Source organism: Dermochelys coriacea, chromosome 8 (genome assembly GCF_009764565.3).
Source record: "Dermochelys coriacea isolate rDerCor1 chromosome 8, rDerCor1.pri.v4, whole genome shotgun sequence".
In the NCBI taxonomy this organism is placed as follows: domain Eukaryota; kingdom Metazoa; phylum Chordata; order Testudines; family Dermochelyidae; genus Dermochelys; species Dermochelys coriacea.
This window is the reverse complement of record NC_050075.1, coordinates 64,795,917-64,816,635: the sequence shown is the minus strand read 5'-3', so window position 1 is coordinate 64,816,635 and position 20,719 is coordinate 64,795,917. Positions and strand designations below refer to the sequence as shown.

At 40.3% G+C, this 20,719-nt stretch overlaps 1 protein-coding gene across 8 annotated transcripts in view; it reads right to left on the bottom strand.

Moving 5' to 3' along the window:
- Positions 1-20,719, bottom strand: part of NEK7 (NIMA related kinase 7) — a 126,198-nt gene that overhangs the window by 65,134 nt on the left and 40,345 nt on the right. For 6 of the 8 annotated variants that reach the window (XM_043520128.1, XM_038412509.2, XM_043520129.1 and 3 more), the window contains one exon: positions 3,684-3,746. The exons of the other annotated variants lie outside the window; for them this stretch is intronic. In XM_043520128.1, coding sequence (XP_043376063.1) covers positions 3,684-3,746 — 63 coding nt within the window. The remainder of the gene's footprint in view (positions 1-3,683; positions 3,747-20,719) is intronic. 8 annotated transcript variants of the gene reach the window in all.

Here is a 20,719-nt window from a genome sequence, read left to right as displayed (position 1 = left end):
CAGTGCATGTAGAATAGCTTCCCTATCATCACAGAGAGGCTTGGGCTAAAAGCTGGGAGGTGAATGAGGTGGTTCTTGTGAAAGGCTAAAGTCACCTTGGAGATGAACTTTTGGTGTGTCCTGAGCATGATCTTGTCAGGAAAAAATACTGTAAAAGGGGGTTGTGCCACTATCTCCCCTATCCTCCTCACGGAGGTAATGGCGACCAGAAACGCTGTCTTCATTGACAGGTGTGTAAGTGAACAAGTGCCCATAGGTTAGAAGGGCAGTCTGGTCAGGCCCTTTAATATTAAATTCAGGTCTCACGGTTTAGGATGTCAGGGTTTGGAAAAAAGGTTTGCTACACTCTTGACGAACCTCTTTGTAGCTGGGTGCGAGAAAATTGAGTACCCCCCTGTTCACTGATGAAAAGTTACTATGGCCGACAAGCGAGCTATGGGACAGTCCAGACTTCAGTAGGTAGTCTAAGACTCCTGACAGAGTAGCAGATGTCGCAGTAATTTGTCTGGAATGACACCAAACCTGAAACCTGGTTCGCGTTCAAACCTGGTAAGTTCAATGGGTAGCCAATTTCCTACTGTGTAGTAACACTTCCTGTACCTCCTGAGAACAGGATCTCTCTATATGTTGGAACCAGGCCTTGAGCTGAAGAATCCACAGGTTGGGATGGAGAGCACATCCTTTGTTCTGTGAGAGGAAGTAAGGAGTGAGATGAAGAGGGACTGGCAGATACGTCACCAGCTGTGGCAGGTAAGGGTACCACATCTGTTTTGGCTAGGTGGGAGCAATCAATGACATTTGCGCTCTCTTTTTATTTTTATCAGGACTTTCACCAACACAGGAAATGGAGGAAAAGCATATAGAAGGCCCTTGTCCCATGAGAGGAGGAGAGCATCCCCTCAGGAGTTCTGTCCAAGGCCTGCTCTGGAGCAGTAGCACAGGCATTTTTTGTCCAGTTAAGTGGCAAACAAGTCTACAGTCAGCGTCACCGACTGTCTGAATATGTCCTGGAGTGTTACTGAGTTCAGCTCCTACTCATGGTTGTGTGGGAACTTGCAGCTGAGACTGTCCACTGTCGTGTTTTGCACTCCTGGTAGGTAGGCCGCTGATATTGTAACATTGTGGGAAATGCCCAGTTCCATAGCTTTAGTGCTTCTGCACAAAGGGAGGGCGTTCTGGCACTCCCCCATCCCCAAAGATTTATGTAGTACATGCATGCTATGCTGCTTGTCATGACCTGTGTGTGTGTACCTCTGATCAGTGGAAGGAAGCTATCACATTCATTCCTGAGCGCTCTGAGTTTGAGGAGATTGATATGAAGACACACCTCTGTGGGTGACCACTTGCCTTGTGTCGTGAGGTTGTTGAGATGTGCTCCCCACCCTATGGGGGATGCATGGGTGGTGAGGAGTAGTGATGTGGGAAGGGGAGAAGATTTGTGAACGGGATCCCCGTGCAAACATTTGCTGGTTCCTTCCACCAGTTCAAGGATTGTTTGACCTTGGTGGGTAATGACAGGGGTTTGTCTAGGTTGTTTCTCTTCAGCCCGTGAACAGAGCTGAACCATGACTGGAGACATGGCATGCAAAGTCTATCAGCTTATATAATAGCATGCATGCATACCCTGCATCAGGGTAGTCCCCAGATAAAGTCAAAGTAGTAACTAAAGTTGTTGAGTTTTGGGAGGCTGATTTTTGTTTGTTTGTTTTTTTTAAGAGAAGAAAAACCAAAGGAAACTAACAGATAAAAGAAAGATTAGTAACTACGTAAGTTCAAACAACAGGTTAACGATCCAATGAAGGGACAGCTAATAGCACGGTCTCTACTCAGGGGCAGTTGACAAGGAACGGAGGGAGGTTCGCCTGCGCAACACTAGTTAGTCTCGAGCCAAACCACGAGGTGGGGACAGCACACGTGTGGGCTAAACAAACACTGCTACCATAGTTCTCTGACCAGCAGTGCAGGGACACAAGTGCACCTATGGTGGAACATCCATAGGGACACTACTCGAAGAAGAACTATATTTTAGTTACTTGAAATAGCAATTAAATTCAACCCACTTTAAAAAAAAATCAGTGCATTATTGAACATGATATAAAATGTTTATTCAGTACCTCAATATTGTGTATCCTTCAAATGTTTAAACATAAAAGCTTGCAGTTTAAGGTCTTCTGCCTCTGAATACTTGCCTTCTTGTAAGGAAATGGGTCAACAAACACGTGGACAAGGGGGATCCAGTGGACATAGTGTACTTAAATTTCCAGAAAGCCTTTGATTAGGTCCCTCACCAAAGGCTCTTATGTAAATTAAGTTGTCATGGGATAAGAGGGAAGATCCTTTCATGGATTGAGAACTGGTTAAAAGACAGGGAATAAAGAGTAGGAATAAATGGTAAATTTTCAGAATGGAGAGGGGTTTTCCCCAAGCGTCAGTCCTAGGACCAATCCTATTCAACTTATTCATAAATGATCTGGAGAAAGAGGTAAACAGTGAGGTGGCAAAGTTTGCAGATGATACTAAACTGCTCAAGATAGTTAAGACCAAAGCAGACTGTGAAGAACTTCAAAAAGATCTCACAAAACTAAGTGATTGAGCAACACAATGGCAAATGAAATTTAATGTGGATAAATGTAAAGTAATGCACATTGGAAAGAACAACCCCAATTATACATACAATATGATGGGGGCTCATTTAGCTACAACTAATCTGGAAAGAGATCTTGGAGTCATCGTGGATACTTCTCTGAAGACGTCCACGCAGTGTGCAGCGGCAGTCAAAAAACCGAATAGGATTTTAGGAATCATTAAAAAAGGGATAGAGAATAAGACGGACAATATCTTATTGCCTTTTTATCAATCCACGGTACGCTCACATTTTGAATACTGTGTACAGATGTGGTCCCCACATCTCAAAAAAGATATACTGGCATTAGAAAAGCTTCAGAGAAGGGCAACTAAAATGATTAGGGGTTTGGAACTGGTCCCATATGAGGAGAGATTAAAGAGGCTAGGAGTTTTTAGTTTGGAAAAGAGGAGACTTAGGGGGGATATGATAAAGGTATATAAAAATCCACGTGGTGTGGAGAACGTGAATAAGGAAAAGTTATTTACTTGTTCCCATAATATAAGAACTAGGGGCCACCAAATGAAGTTAATGGGCAGCAGGTTTAAAACAAATAAAAGGAAGTTCTTCCACAGCGCACAGTCAGTCTGTGGAACTCCTTGCCTGAGGAGGTTATGAAGGCTAGGACTATAACAGGGTTTAAAAGAGAACTGGATAAATTCATGGAGGTTAAGTCCATTAATGGCTATTAGCCAGGATGGGTAAGGAATGGTGTCCCTAGCCTCTGTTTGTCAGAGGATGGAGATGGATGGCAGGAGAGAGATCACTTGATCATTATCTGTTAGGTTCACTCCCTCTGGGGCACCTGGCATTGGCCACTATCGGTAGACAGGATACTGGGCTGGATGGACCATTGGTCTGACCCAGTATGGCCATTCTTATGTTCTTAAAGTTTATTTTTTCAAGAAATCAAAAATGAAATTAAATGGAAATCTTAAAGTATTACATTTAAAAGCCTCACATATAAGACAGAGGACACTTCATCACCATCTACTGTCAGAGTGAAAGAAAAATCAATAAATTATAACTAAACTTATGAAATTATTTAACAAGTCTTTACCTTAAGAAGATCTATTTCTTTGATGCAGTCAGCCCGGGCTTTGGCATCCATTAAATCAAATATCTGCACACAAAAAAAAAAAAAAAACAACAACATTTTTTCTAACAGCAGCAAACACTGTCATAATCTTCAATTATTATTTTACAGTGCCACCAAAAGCATGCTAAGCACTTGATGGGAAAACATAGCACTGCAATAAGAACCAACTCTATTATCCTTAGTACAGGTTTTAGTACTGAAAAAGATGTACTAGTCTTTCAGATACTACTTCTTACAAAACAAAAGCAACTATCATTAGCACATTTTTTCAGTATTTTTCAAGCTTTTTTTTAAAAAAAAATACAAACTGAGTATTCTATACTGAGTCATGTTCTTCTGGTAGCAAATATGAAATAGTATTTGAAATATGTATTAATAATATTTTCAAAAGCACATTTCCACAGCCCCAAATTAGTATTTATGAGCATAAAACAACCCAACTGCCAAACAGCACATGACCTAAACAACGAGCGCCACTGAATGATAGTCCACCACAAAAAAGCATCAGTGTAATTAATTTCTAAATACCTTTTGCCCTCTCAGTCATCTCTCCTTTCCATCTCAACTCTGCTCTCTTCATTTTCCCTATAGATTGCTGACCTTCAGCATCACCTAATGGCTCCTCAACCTCCCACATTCTTCCGTTGGTATCCCTTCAGGTTCCAAATTTAGTACCTTTTTCTCTTCCATCTATACTCTTACAGTTGACAGCAGCATCACTCCCACAGCTTTTATTACCACTTCTATTTATTTATTGACATCTGCACACCTATCCCCAGCCTCTTCACTTGAAGTCCACTCTGACACACCAACTTCCTCTTATTGTCCTGCCATCTCAAGCTCATTGTCTCAGGTACTGAACTAAGCCTCCCTTCTTGATCCTAACTGACAACTACCCTATTTTTAGAGCCCTGCAAATCCCCAGGTATCTGCTTTATAACTGTGGACCATTTCTGCGGATAGCAGCATACATGTGGATACAAATTTTGTATCCACACAGGGCTCTGACCATAACGGGCAGGCAGGCAGCTGTGAGGAATTGCGGCATGGATTCTCCATCTGCCCTGGGCGGGAGGCCTGGGGGACAGGGTCAGTGGGCGGGGGGCTGTTTGGGCCCCCCACCCAGGGCAGGTGGAGAGTCCTCCTGGCTCTTACTGTGGCTGGGCTTTGGCTCCGAGCTGCCCCCCAGTGGAGCCGGATTGGAGAGAGACGTGCTGGCAGCTGTGGGGAGCCTAGGTCCCTTCACCTGCCCTGGGGGAAGGGACACTGAGTGGGGGGCTGGGACATCTGGCAGAGGGACTGGGGGGGCAGGGACACTGGGTGGGGGCTGCTCAGGCTCCATGCCCCAGGCAGGTGGAGGATCCGCTCCGGCTCCCCGTGACCCAGCTCCAGCCAGGGAGGGGAGCAGCTCGGAGCCACAGTAAGAGCCGGGGGGGAACTGTGGGGAGCCAAGGCGGACCCTCCACCAGCCCTGGGCGGGGGCCCGAGCAGCCCCTGGGCAACTCCACAGGTCTCCCCACAGCTAGGCCAGCATAGAGCCCAGCCAGGGAGCAGCAAAGAGCCATGGTGGACCCTCCACCTGCCTGCAGTGAGGCGAGGACTGAGAGCAGCCCCGGCCATGTCCCTGCCCCCAAGGCTCCCCACCAGGCCGAGAGCATGTAGAGGGTCCGTGACTCCGCGCAAGTTTCCCACAGCTACCCGTGACTCTCCCCGACTGGGCTCTGGGCTTGTAGCCTCAGTCCACCCCTCAGCATAGAGCCCTGCAAATCTGCGGATATCCACATATAATTTTTGCGGATAGCAGATAGGATGCAGATACACATTTGTGTATCCACACAACGCTCTACGTATTTTTCTTGTCTCACGATCATAACTTCACTATCATGACTCTTCTTTCACCCTCACCCACCAGCCACACGCCCACATTTTCCTCATTAATATAAACAAAATCTGCCCTTTCCTCACTGCTAAGACACTTGTTTCTGGTCTCTAATCTCTCACCTTGACTTTTATAGCCTCTTACCCTGACACCTCTGCTTTTCACCTCTTTTCCACTCTCCCATCTGCTCAAAATACCACTGTAAAGTCTTGTCCTTGCCTCCTCCCATGCCAGCCACATCATTCCTTTTACTGGCTTCCTGACTTTTATGAATTAGGTTCTTTGTCCTCATCTTACAATGTCTATCCTTTTACTCTCATTTCCTCCAAATATCACTCTCTCTGTTTGAGCCTATTGTTTCCTTTGATTTTCTCTTACTCTGCTTTGCATGGTGTGGATATTCAACTGAAACAGTCTTTGTTTGTTTGCCAAACACACATACTTCCTCCTGAGATATCCAGCCTCAAACTAACTAAATCCCAACACTATATTTCTTCCAGGAATCCTTCCTACCTCCTAGTCACCACTACCTCTACACACCAGCCCTTTTCTGAAAAATTGTCCTGTTAAGATTGTAAGCTATTCAGGACAGGGAACATGATTCACAATAGCCTTTTGTATGCACTATGTTTGTTTATGTAAGAACATAAGAATGGCCATACTGGGTCAGACCAAAGGTCCATCCAGCCCAGTATCCTGTCTACCGATAGTGGCCAATGCCAGGTGCCCCAGAGGGAGTGAACCTAACAGATAATGATCAAGTGATCTCTCTCCTGCCATCCATCTCCATCATCTGACAAACAGAGGCTAGGGACACCATTCCTTACCCATCCTGGCTAATAGCCATTAATGGACTTAACCTCCATGAATTTATCCAGTTCTCTTTTAAACCCTGTTATAGTCCTAGCCTTCATAATCTCCTCAGGCAAGGAGTTCCACAGACTGATTGTGCGCTGTGTGAAGAAGAACTTCCTTTTATTTGTTTTAAACTTGCTGCCCATTAATTTCATTTGGTGGCCCCTAGTTCTTATATTATGGGAACAAGTAAATAACTTTTCCTTATTCACGTTCTCCACACCACGTGGATTTTTATATACCTTTATCATATTCCCCCTAAGTCTCCTCTTTTCCAAGCTGAAAACTGCTAGCCTCTTTAATCTCTCCTCATATGGGACCAGTTCCAAACCCCTAATCATTTTAGTTGCCCTTCTCTGAAGCTTTTCTAATGCCAGTATATCTTTTTTGAGATGTGGGGACCACATCTGTACGCTGTATTCAAAATGTGAGCGTAACGTGGATTGATATAAGGGCAATAAGATATTGTCCGTCTTATTCTCTATCCCTTTTTTAATGATTCCTAAAATCCTATTCGGTTTTTTGACTGCCGCTGCACACTGCGTGGACGTCTTCAGAGAAGTATCCACGATGACTCCAAGATCTCTTTCCAGATTAGTTGTAGCTAAATGAGCCCCCATCATATTGTATGTATAATTGGGGTTGTTCTTTCCAATGTGCATTACTTTACATTTATCCACATTAAATTTCATTTGCCATTGTGTTGCTCAATCACTTAGTTTTGTGAGATCTTTTTGAAGTTCTTCACAGTCTGCTTTGGTCTTAACTATCTTGAGCAGTTTAGTATCGTCTGCAAACTTTGCCACCTCACTGTTTACCCCTTTCTCCAGATCATTTATGAATAAGTTGAATAGGATTGGTCCTAGGACTGACGCTTGGGGAACACCCCTCTCCATTCTGAAAATTTACCATTTATTCCTACTCTTTGTTCCCTGTCTTTTAACCAGTTCTCAATCCATGAAAAAATCTTCCCTCTTATCCCATGACAACGTAAGAGCCTTTGGTGAGGGACCTTGACAAAGGCTTTCTGGAAATTTAAGTACACTATGTCTATTGGATTCCCCTTGTTCACATGTTTGATCACCCCCTCAAAGAACTCTAACAGATTAGTAAGACTTGATCTCCCTTTACAGAAACCACGTTGACTTTTGCACCACAATTTATGTTCTTCGTGTCTGACAATTTTATTCTTTACTATTGTTTCACTATGTAGCACTTTAAATTATCTTTTATCAGACTTTTTTCTGTTTATACTGTATGCTTATCTCTCACAGATGCTCCTCAGGAAAAAGCTGAGTTATGTTCCCTTACATTGATCAAAAGCAGGCTCTATTGAAGAAAAATGATCAATGAGTCAAGAGCCGACAGCTTTTTCCTGAGAACACCTTGCCACCAGCCCCCAGATATAAGAAAATGTAAGGACTGTCAGCACCTCGAGTGATTGCAACTGCTGAGTAAAAAAGTACTAGGAGAGAGGCAGTCTGCCCCAAGCCAAAAAAGTCTATTCAATAATCAAAAGCCAGTGCATTTTCTTTGGAGCACTGATGTAATCCTACAGCCAGCATCATATGAGCTCCTAAGCAACAGTGTGTTCCGTCATTTGAGATGCCGCTATCTAATGCCAATCTTTAAACTAAACAGAAGGAATCCTGAGCATCCTTAACATTTTTTCATTTATGGAGCTCTGATCCTCATAAGATAGGGTACAGTGTGTACTGACTAGCCGCCACTTGAGCATTTGGAGTCTTCTGATCTCAAGGCTGCCAAAAAAAATAAAATAAAAAAAAAATTTAGATTAGAGTGGATCTGGGGTTCACATTATGAAAAAGATATTACCTGGTTCATTATTAAAAAGTCAAACCATAAAGAAAAAAACTACTTAACAGGAAATAGGAAAAAAATCCCTGAACTCTTTGTATCTTAATACTACAATAATAAGAAATAAACTGAGCTAGAAGGAATGAATCAGGAAGGAGACAGTCAAAAAATAGAAATATGGCAAGATAAGTCATATGAATGGAATGTTAACACTAAGAAATAAAGTCATGTCAGATGTAACAAAGAAAGGGGGAGCTAGTATCATACATTAAATTATTGATATAAAGTCAAACCAATACTAATGGAAAAAACTGAAGTGAAAGTTTACGAGTTAAGGTTAGGGACATGACTAGAAAAGGAGAAGTCGTATTCAGCATCTGCTATAGATCTCCAAACCAAAATGAAGAAACTATTGCTACTTAATCACCTTGTGTGATAGAGTTTTCTGAGGCTGGGCAGCCTAGTGACTAGATCACTGATCTTTTTAGTCTATGACTGGGGTGGGAGGAGAAGACGTGGTAGGGAGACCCTCTCTACTGGGTCCCAGTCTGGGACCATGTGCAGATTAACACCTAAACATGAGAGATGGATCTCCTTCCCGGCAGGGAGTCAAGATCTACTTCCCTGGGCTACTCCCAACAAGTCTCTTCAGTTTGGGTCATGGCTCTGCTAGTCCAGTTGCCCTGAGTACTGGGGCTTATCTGCAGCCCCCTCTTGGCAGGGGAACCCTTACTTGCCTAAAGGGCTATGCTGGCTGACAGGTCGGTGATCAATCCCTTTGGGCAGACAGAGAGCTCCTGCCTCCTTGCCAGTCAGCCCCTTACTGAGCCAGGCTCCCTTCTTTTCTCTCCACTCCAGGACTGGCACTGGCTGCAGGTAGAGCGGGACAGGGATAGCTGAATCCAAACATTTTCTTTAACCCCTGCTGTGCCAGACAGCTATATTTCTACTCCCTCACACCTTGACACTGGTCTAAAGTCTTAAGCCTTGCCGATAAGTCCTGGGGGACTTCAATTATTCAGATATCATAATCTTCCGGAAAACACAAAATGTTAAATTCAGTCATTAAGGGAATTACTGAAATTTGTTAAAGTGTAGTTTATAAAAATGAGAGAGCTTTGGAGCAGGCAGGATACTACTGGGGAAAGAGTGACAAACCTGGAAATGGCTAAATGGAAAAAACTTTGATAAAGGCAACAAGAAATGATCAGAGAAAAATTTAGTGGTAGTAGAGAAAAATAAGCAGGTAAAATTGTGGCAGCGAAGGAGACTAGAGGTCATAAATCTTCACAATGCACCCAGAATTAGTGGCAAAACACTTTAGTCTCCCAGTTGCAGCCCATTTGTTGTGCTATGGCTCAGTCAGCAATTTTCAAATATCCTTTGTTACACAAACTACTTTTATTCCATAAGGGCTACCCTCCCCCGCCACACCCCTAGATAGTATAAAAGCCAACCAGGATTTTTTTCCCTGGTTTTCCCAACTTTTTTCCCCTGCTCTGGCTAGATTTTGTTGTTTTTATGTGCTATGCATTGCTGACTGGCGAATTTTAAAGTGTTCAGCTAAGTTTTCACATCATGATTAAAATACAATTCAAAAACATCTTCAAAACTCTTCCATGCAAAACCTATAAATCCATTAACAGTCGTTTATATACACCACCAAACTCATTTTGAAAATTTCAATCAAATCTGCACCCAAATCTACAGATTTAAAAAACTATGCACAGCTGCAATTATCTTCCCATGAATGAAACAGGAATTCTTGAGAAATCATCCATAGAACCCTCTGTGCTTTAAATGACTGACAGCAGTCTGATTAAGAAGCAGGATAATTTACCAAATTCATCAAAATGTTTCTTTTCCATCATGTCACTTGGCTCGCCTGGCTGATGGGGCTGATTGCATTATGTCACTAATACAATCTGTACAGACTCCCCACCACTTCCCCAACATACACACACAGCTGATGTGGGTTCAGCATTAACTATCACCAGATGGAGCTATATACAACCACTTTCTTGATACCAAAAGGAGAACTCTCTTAATGGAAAACAGCAATTTATTTTCACAAAATGATGATAGGAGTTATTTAAGTTATATAAAGGATTTGTACAGCTTGTATTTTTATTCTGTGATATGGGAAAAGACTACAAAATTTGATCTCAACCAAAAAATGTACAGCAAACTGATCCATGTTGTATATGAGCTACACCAACTGGCCAGGCAAATTACATTTTGCTGTCACTTTTTGTGCCACAAACATGTTAAATATTTGAAGACTATTGATTAAAATCCATAGCCAATTGATTCACTACACGCGACTCTTTATGAAGAGCATTCAAGATAACCAAATAACCAATTAGTCAATTTATTGCTAAAAATCAGTAATAGTACAGTACAGAAAAGAGTTACGTGTCACTGATCCTTCTAGGAAACTGTTTCTCACAGTATGTCAGGTCACTTTCACAGAAGATGCACTCCCAAAATATACCCCCAAAACTAGCTATATTTATAGCAGACTTGCTTACAAATTAAAGCACTCTATACATCACCCAAGCCTGGAATCCACCAATCGGCTTTTTACCTTGTTTTTCTGGTACCACTATCTACCCCCTTCTCCAACTTCCAAAAGCCAGAGGAAAAAAGACTGTCAGACACAAATGGTACATGTAGCCAGGTTTCATCTCCTTTCTCTCAATCATTTGACAGGCTAAAAACATAACAGAACTAGAGAAGCTATCAAAAGATGCAGAAAAACCTAGGATGTATATAGGAAGAGAGGAACATGAAATAGAAGACAAAACAGCAGCATACACAGTCAGTTAACTGAAGCAGAGTAATTTATTGCAGAGTACAAAAATTCTTTGATTCACACAAAAAGAAAACTTTCTTAAAAAAAAGTTTTTATACTTTCAGACAAGTACAAAGTGTTGCTTATGGTATGACAGGCAGCCATTTAGGGCAGAGTAGGGTTTCTACCCAGAATACTGGGGAGTTTGAGAGGGTCCCTACCTGGTCATCTTTTGGGGCCCCAGAAGCAAATGCCCAGGAGAGTGAAGGTTCCTTATTTCAGCCGTCACAACATTCAATTCATGTAGCACCCTCCCAAACGTTCATTCTCTTCCACAATATACAATTAATACAAACTACGCAGTTTAGAGTCATATAGGATCATGCTTAGATTCAATAACCTCAAGAATTGTTCCAACACTTTTTCCCTGTTGACAATAAAGGGTCAATCACTACAACTGTATTCTATCAATACAAGATAGAATTCTTCAAAGCATCTGGACAGACATTTCAAAACGTCCCAACGAGACCAAAGCTCAGGCCAGGTCTACACTAAAAACATCTGCCAGTACAGTAATATTGGTTGGGGGTGTAACTTCTTCTATTATTATGAAATTTCTGTATGGCAAAAGCCATAGTGCAGATGCAGTTGTTATGACAATGGAGCTGCTCTATAACTATTTATTAATACTCTCTATTGAACTGGTTACTGAGATGTTACTGTAATACCATACTGATGTAGCTTAATAGAGGGGCTTTAAGGATGGTTAAGATACAATATGATTAAAGAAAGAAAAGGATTGGGAAACAAAAGTTCAAAGGGACTATAAACAGTTTTAAAAGATTCTCTGTGGAGGGGATGGGAGAGGAGGGGAGAGAAAAAGAAGAGCTGTACATGAGTAGTTGTTCAGGGAGAGCAGACAGACAGATAGCCAGCACCTGCTGTGGTACCTGAAGATGTTAAGGCCTACCTAGCTCACCATCAGGGGATCACATGCCTTTAGGTAAGACAGGCATGCATATAGATTTATGCAAATCCTTCTCTAAATGCTTTGCTTCTATTTTTAAAATAAACAATACTTATATTTTTAAGAAGGCTGTCAGGTCACAAATTCCTGAAGGGTCACTGCATCAGACCTGCTGGATGAACATGATTGATACTCAGGGCATTGTAGCAGACATAGCTACCACTGCTCCTTGGTGGGTGGTTTTATTATGTCAACAGGAGAGCTCTCTCCCATCCGCATAGATCGGCCACACGAGAGATCTTACAACAATGCAGCTGCATCGGTACAGCTGTACCGCTGTAGGTCTCTAGTGTAGATACAGCCTGAGGTTATATTATTTTTCAAATTAGACAGATCTCAGGACTATATCTAATCATTTTCCTCTCTTAAGAAGGTGCAAGTAACAGCTCAGCAATCTGGGATTTTTGATTTAGCAAAACAAACATTCCAAAATATGAGGTTTGCAAGCCATCTCGAGATTTGCAGTCACTCTAGGGATTTTGTCCTATCAGATTCAAAACAGGTTGGTTAGATTCTGTTTTAGAACCAGTAAATGAGATTTCTCATCTGAACCTGAACAGTCACCTCATACTGTAATAAGCCTTTTCATACAGTCCAGAGCCTGCTCAAGAAAAGTTTGTATTCTTTTTGTCAGATCTGAAGGAGACTATTAATATTACAAACCTGAACAAAAAAGAAATTATTTCACTAATGGAAGAAGATACAGCACTACAGGACATCCTACACAGAAAAAACAAACTATACAAAGGGAGATTTTAAACGCTTAAGAACATCCTTTCAAGTGGCTTTCCAAACTGCATATACCACTTTGTAATTATTAATGATTGCCTTACAATCCTTAATGACTGCCTTAATGATGATTGTGTTACAAGAATCCCAAGAGACCAGATTACCATGCAAGAAAAGTTTCCCTTGGTGATTTACTATAAAATGCCCATTAATACACCACTATGAATAAAGGTTGTGTCAGTATTTTGATTATAATTATAAATATTACAGCTTAGTAGCTTTATGACAAATCAATCAACTCCATCTTCAGCTAATATTAATCAGCAAACTAGTCTGAAAGGTTAGATCACATTGCACATATATGAAATACTTTAGTTATGTTGTTCCCACTTGCTGATTTCGTGGTCTAGGATATCCGTAAGATTTACACAGAGTCATTATGTCTGCTGTGGAAAACACAAGTGGAACTGATATTAAACCGTTTTAAGCTTGCATGACAGGTTGCCTAATATCTATTATTTTCATAAAGAGGATCATAACTAAAAGTCTCCTTAAAATGAACTCTCACTCTACAATTAGTCAATACGAAGAGAGACAAGAAGGCCTTTAAAAAATGTTTTAACAGAAGCCCTTGCCACGACACTAAGTAAACACATATCAATGCATTAAATTAGCTTTCTGTTCTTCATAACCTTTATGAGGTAGATAGATCATAACTACAATTATTTCAAAATTCTGAAAAGCTTAAACAGAAAGATGTTTCAAGTGATATCAATAAGGACTAATTGAAGAGACTGAAGATTAGAATGGGTTATAAGTTACTGTAAAGTAAAGATCAAGAATTGCCTACTGTATAGTTGCATAATTTAAATATATACTAAAGAAAACACAAAGCCACCATTCTGCTTAAATCCCTTGTACGTAGGCTTGTGTTCACATAGTCTTTAGAAACTCTCATACAAATACATCAGAAGACTTTTACATACATTTAACAACCAGATGGTATACACAAAATCATTGTTTCCAAAGCCAGAACTTATTTAATCAATTACCAACTAACTACCGTTCTAAATTCAACTTTTGAGGTAAAAGGAATGAGTGTTAGCTTTGAACGATAGTACTTTCAGGACACACCAAGTAGGAGTTACTCGGTGCTTTTTTCTCAACAGTTCAGTATTTTTCCCAGATCTCTTCTCTGATGTTAGAAAGATAAAAGGTGATGTTTAAATGATTATCTGACCCATAAACAAATACATTTTTAAATAAAAAGGTTTAAAATAAAAATGGCTTGATAAGGATATTTCATTATACAATGGACTATAAATATAACTATGGCAAGATAAACCTATGGTAACCAAATACAGTAAACAAAATAATGAGTTAAATGAAAAGTTATTATAAGATATGACAAACAACGGTGAAAATGGGCAACACAGTGTTTTTGTAACTAGACCACTGCAATGCTGTGGTAACAATGTTCTATAAAATGTGAAACTACAAGATTAATTAGCTCTAATTCAAGCCTCAAGTGGCAATCCACTGACAATGTACAATAAATAATTAATATGAGTACTAGATAAAAGGATTTCTTTTTTGATCCTCTAACACAGGGTCTCAAGTGTTGGAATGAAAGGGAGAAAGCACAGAACAATGTAAGGCACAACTGTGATGCATTCTCTAGAAGGAATTTTGAGGAAGTATGCAACCCTATATACTATACTGACTCCTGAGCAGCCTTGAGTTGACTATAAATACCATACTGTATGAGCAACTCATAGATCCTTAAACAAGAAGTTACTGTTGCTAGGCAGTTATGAATCCTTCATGTTACATTCTTAAAATAAAACAGCCAAGAAAGAAAAGATGGGCTTTATTTAGTAAGAACCAGTTTGACATTTTATATTGTCACAATAACATAATGCATAACAAATATATTTCTTATCAGGAAATATCTTCACGAGTTTTTTTTAGTCGAAGTTGATAGCCAATTGATTCAAGGTAGTAACACATTTATAAAGACTATTCTAGAAATTCCTCAAACATTTGTTTCAAGCTACAAAGTTTGTAGTTTATCCCAAGCTGATTTGTACGGTTATGTCTTCATGCCCCCCCGCCCCCAAAAAGGGGTGTGTTTTTATCGAAAGCGCCAATGCATGTTTAATTATCTCGCTGTAAAACCCTATAGGAAACTAGGTTGGGTAAGTTTTACCACGATGTAAGTAGGAAAAGTCAACTATGGGTGTGGAATATATAGTGTTGACCTCTAACTACACTGGGATAAAAGCCACCTATTACCTGTCTCCACGAAAACTTTATAGCAATATTACTAATGTGCATTAGTTATCTCTCTGAAAAGATACACCTTTTGGGGAAGTGATGACATAGCTGTTTTTGTACTCCAGGCTAACGTTTGTGTCCTGAAACAAGCATTTGAGGATTGTCCAAACTAGACTTTACAAATGTACTAACTATCTCAATGGCAATCAATTAAACTAAAGTACATCTTTAATGTAGACATTCCCCTAGCATGGCTGAACAATATCCTCCCCCAATTAAAAGAATTGCAAAAGTGCCATCTTTCACTGTGGTTTCAGTTGGGCAACATTTAAAACAGAATCTTAGCCATGTAATCATGCAGGACACAGATTCAGGACAGCCACAGAACAGAACAGCCACAATTTTATGAACATCAATGCTACAAATGACAGTTACATGTACAATTTTTCTTGACTGGAAGGTGTGTATGTGTGTGTGTGTGGGGGGGGGGGTAGAATATCAAATAAAAGCAATGTCAATGAAAAACTAGTTGATATCCCTCCACATTCTGATATCTTCAACACATTGGACATCGCTTTGCAGTGGTTTGAAAGACAAGAAGCAAGCAATGCAGCACACCATATTGCAACTTATGCACCACAGCTACTGCAATTTTGAGATGTTCAGTTTTATGAACTCAATCCTCAACCAGTTCATAAATCAGGGGATCTACTATATAATACTGGTTCAATAACTACTGGAGGTGTAGAGTGTTGATGAGGTACACAAACTTTAACCTAAAAGAAGGATTCAAGCTCACCATGTTGCATTTATGTTTGTGAAATTACAGCCAAGAAATAGAAAGAAAATAACTCCTCCTTGCAGGCATCTACAATAAAACAAAGCAAAAATGCTGATTCTTCTTAGTTCCTGTTGCCTAGAGGTAACATGAATTCAGAAACAGTAATTTCTGTCGCTACCTGCTGGTGCCTCTTTCAATGACATCTTATTCAGCCTTGGGTACTTCCAAAGTTGAGTTCTACAACACACTATTTTGTGCACATATAATGTAATGTTTATCAATATTTGAACTTCTTCAACCAATTAACATTTTAAATAGGAGAAAGGTGCTTTTTGAAAAAATTAAAATGATCAAAACTGGCATTTGCAGAATGAAGTGGGAGTCAACATCTCAATACTGTAAAAATATGATGGCTGAGCAGTGTGATATGGGTATACTAACTCCACACTGGGTAACATGGAGTTAACAAGTTAATGTGGGCTCATGTGGCTCCATCCCTATGCACCTGTGACAGATGTCAACATTGGAAGGAAGAGCTTCAGAGGGAGAAACCTGAATCAGTTGATGGCAGACCAGAGAGGAGAGCAGAACTCAGTGTTCAGCTCCTGGAGAGTGGGCTGACTGAAGGCGAGAAACTCCCCAGACGACAGCTGCCTGACAGCCCCTCTCTGAGGGAGAGTAAGGTCAGATGCTGACTCAATTGGAGAGGAGATCACTCCTCTTCATTACTTATGAACTCAGTTTAGGGCTACAAACTGACAAGCACCCTCTGAAGGAAGAGAGTTTTAGGATGATTCATTTGCATTAACTGCCCTTGTTTCTGTTCACCGAGTACCCCAGAAGAGCAGAGGCTTTAAAGCAACCTGCAGGAGGACCAAGTTGCAGGAAGAGACAGACCACCGCAATGCCATAGTGACCATTGATGGGTGGTACTAGGGAGGGAGAGAGCTGCTACATCATACAGGAATGTGCTCTAGTGGTGAATCAACACCTTCACAGGAGGTGATAGGCCATGAAGGAACTTAAAAATGAAGACAAGTAATTTGTGTTTGATATGGGGGAGATGGGTGAGCCAGTGGAGGAAAGATACTGTGGAAGCAACAAGCCAGGAATACAAGTTTGGAGCACAACAGTATTTGTCAAATTCTGAGAGGAGGGTGTTGCAGTATCTGACATGACAAGAGGAGGAGGACCTGAAAGAGAGAGATTTAGCTGTGTCAGAGAGGAAAGGCTGGATCTTAGAGATTGTATGTAGGATGAAAAAAGCATGATTCAGATACTGTGTGGATGCAGGGATGTAGAGAGAGGTCCAAATCACAGATGACACTCTGGTTATGAGAGTGGTCCACAATGACTGAGAAAGGTGGAAGGGGGAAGAAGATAAGAGGTCTATTTTGGCCACATTGACTTTAAGTTGATGGCCGGACATCCCCATGGTCTTTGTTATAGTAACACATAATAGTAGTTTTGGATATTATCTATCCAAGTCAAAAGGGCTCTTACAAAGCAAGGTGTATACTGCAGTGGCCCATACAGTTCCAGTTCACATTTCATAATCCTGCTGGAATTCAGACTCCTTTTCTATGTCAATGGAGTCTCAATATTGCACATTCCACTTGGACAAGTGCCCTGCCTAGATCCAGCCTTCATATGAATGTTATTTCCCCTTTTCACAAGTCATAAGAGATAGTCCTTCCTGACATACATTAAGTCAATAACACCCAAACAAAAAAATAGCATATTCAGGATACCCACAAGGTAATCAAAACAGGGTATCAGAATAAAGCCATTCAGGAGATCTACAGCTCTTTATCCATTATTGTTACTAACAATCAGACAAACCATCAAAAGTTTATCAAATAGGTCTACAAAAAAGGCTTTAGTGCTACAATATCAGTAACTGTACATGGACTAAAAAAAGTGTTTTCTTCATGGGATTAAAAGGCTTCTTTTGGCCAATGAGTAGGGTGACCAGACAACAAGTGTGAAAAATCGGGACAGGGCGTGGGGGGTAATAGGAGAAGACCCAAAAGAGAACGACCCAAAAATCGGGACTGTCCCTATAAAATCAAGACATCTGGTCACCCTACCAATGAGGAAGCCTGCAAGATTGGTTTCATGCTCCATCTACACAAATATTCTCCAAGACCTGCAATAAGATGTGCAAACCATGTAAGACACCACCTTTGGCAGAAGAGTGCCACTTATGATGTTGCCTCTGTATACCACAAAAATCCTATGTTGGGAATGGCAATAAGTCTGGTTATGATGGAGACAGAAATTTATCATCAAATGATTTTTATCCAAGCACCAAGACTTATACTTCCACATCTGCCTCAACTGACCTGCATTTCAAGTTATATTTGACCTTTTGATTTCTTATGCACTGTAAATGGAATTTCAGGAACAGTTAATGTAATGTTTTAAGACTGTTGATCAAAGTTCTTAGAATGTGTTTTAGCTTTTGAAGCTGTGTATCTGGCAGTTTTCCCAGAAGAGGGAACCAAATCTTTTGATAACTGCCATCTCTAATCCTGACTTCTGGTGCTCTAGAGCAGAGAAAATCCCATAGCTGGAATAACAAGCATGGATATGATGGAGAAACGAACAAGGCATGTTTAGCACAACTACAAAACTTATTAACAACCAGAAATGCTAGAAGAGGTCCATGAAATCTAAACAGAGATGAACTTGCAATATAAAAAAAATTAGGGAACAGAAAATCAAAGATTTAATCTCAACGTGCCTACAAATATGCAAGCCTTGCACTATCCAACAGATGTACACAAACGGTCACCAAGCTAACAAAATAACAAGTACGGTATGCTGAAGAATAAAATAAATGATACAATTAGTTCAGAACCAACACACACAACAAGAATTTAATAAATTCAGGTATCTTCACTTGAAAAAACACACAACATACCTTACCAAATACAGAATAAAGGTTCATCAATTGGGCTGTTTTGAGATTGTACAGTTTAGAAGAAAAAAGCAAGGGTTTTCCAATTAAAAAGTCACAGTTGTGGTTAAAAATAATGAAAGTCAACAGATCCAATGATAGGCCTCATGATATCTCAATTAACCTTCAACTTTACATCATAAAAAGAAAAAGTATTTTATGATGCTCCCTCATACTCACACCCAGTCACTGCTTCTTATACAATATCCTCAAAACTTGCTACCTCAATTGTTTGCTATGTTAAGTTTTAGAGTGAACTTTGTTGACACCTTTTTTCTGTCCTATTTCAATGGTCCAATCAGCTCATTGTAAATGTAGCCTTTACTACAGGTCCTCTCTGCATAGCCATACGTATTATGGAGGCACTAGTTGTGGGTCTTCAAACTTACACAAACAACATACAATTCAATCAATTTCAAAGTGCATTTTAGGCTATGTCTACCCTATGCAGCTTACAGTGACACAGCTGTACCGCTAAAGCCTTGCCACTGTAAGGCATGCAGTGTAGCCGCTCTGTCAGCAGGAGAGAGCGCTCTCTCTTGCTGACAAAATAAAACCACCCCCAACGAGGGGCAGTAGCTTTGCTGGTGGGAAAACACCTCCTGGCAACAAAGCGCTGTCCACACCAGCACTTTTTGTCGTTAAAACTTTTGTCCATCAGGGGTGTTTTTTTCACCGACAAAAGTTTTTAATAACAAAAGTGAATTGTAGACATAGCCTTAGACATACGTTTACTCATTTTCTCCCCTCAATAGTTATAATTACTGAACTTGTTAATGAGAATTCATAGGTACAAGAAAAAGGTTAGAAATAAATTATTATCCTTTGGGTTAAAGATAATACATTGTTATTGTTTTGAGCTCTACTTTGTTTTGTATTCATTTAAAACAGGTCATTCTCAGCCCTTTTATCTGAAAGTTTTCAAGGGAATTCACAAGCAAAGGCTCCATTCCACCTCTTACATACAATCACTGTGACACGTTTCCCCACTCCACTGTTCTTAATGAACCATTAACAAACTATTATGTATACATATTTGGAAACAGATCTCAAACAAATATCAACATTGCTGAAGTGTGCCACCTTCAAAATGTAACAATCTCTTCAGTTCTAATAACTCGATTACCGATGCCTCTACTTTAATGTATTTACTTTTGGGGTATATTCTCTGCCCTAGGCATGCTACAACTTTCAAACCTCAGTAAAAGCTTCGTTATCCAGCACTTTATCAACCAGAAAGCTCCATTAACCAGCATTTCTGATATCTCCCAATACAAATCTTCAATCTAGTAACCGGGACTAGTATACTGCATGTATGTTAATAGGAGCAGGGAGAGGATTGATCATTTTGGAACTCCAGAATTGAGGGTGGCAGAGGTACTATTTCCCATCACTACGTTTTGGCTTGACTCCTTCAGGAAGGACTTAAGTTATTTTAATACAGTCCCCTTTATCCCTGCTGCCTAGTATTTTTACTAAGGGTACATTTTGGTTATGCAATTGCACATTCTGCACTCTACTTTTATGCAAAAAAGGCAGAAGACAAGCAAGCAAGCTGATAGCGGGGATTTATTTAAAAAAAGCAGCTTCCAGGGTGTGTCATAGGGTCATTACAGATTCAGCCCAATCTCCTACACCTTCTACATCCACAATGATAACTGAGGTTGATAATGACCCTGAGGTACTGCAAGATCCTGAAGTGCCTTCTGAATCAAAGATTAAATTATGTTCAATATAGTTTTAGTGATAAGTATATTTTTAGTAATCTGGGTGCATGCCATGCATTGTCCATAGTGTCATAAGATAACCTACTGTATAGAAAATTTTACCTGTATACACCTAAGTGCTTCAAGAAACCAACCACTCTGCAGTACA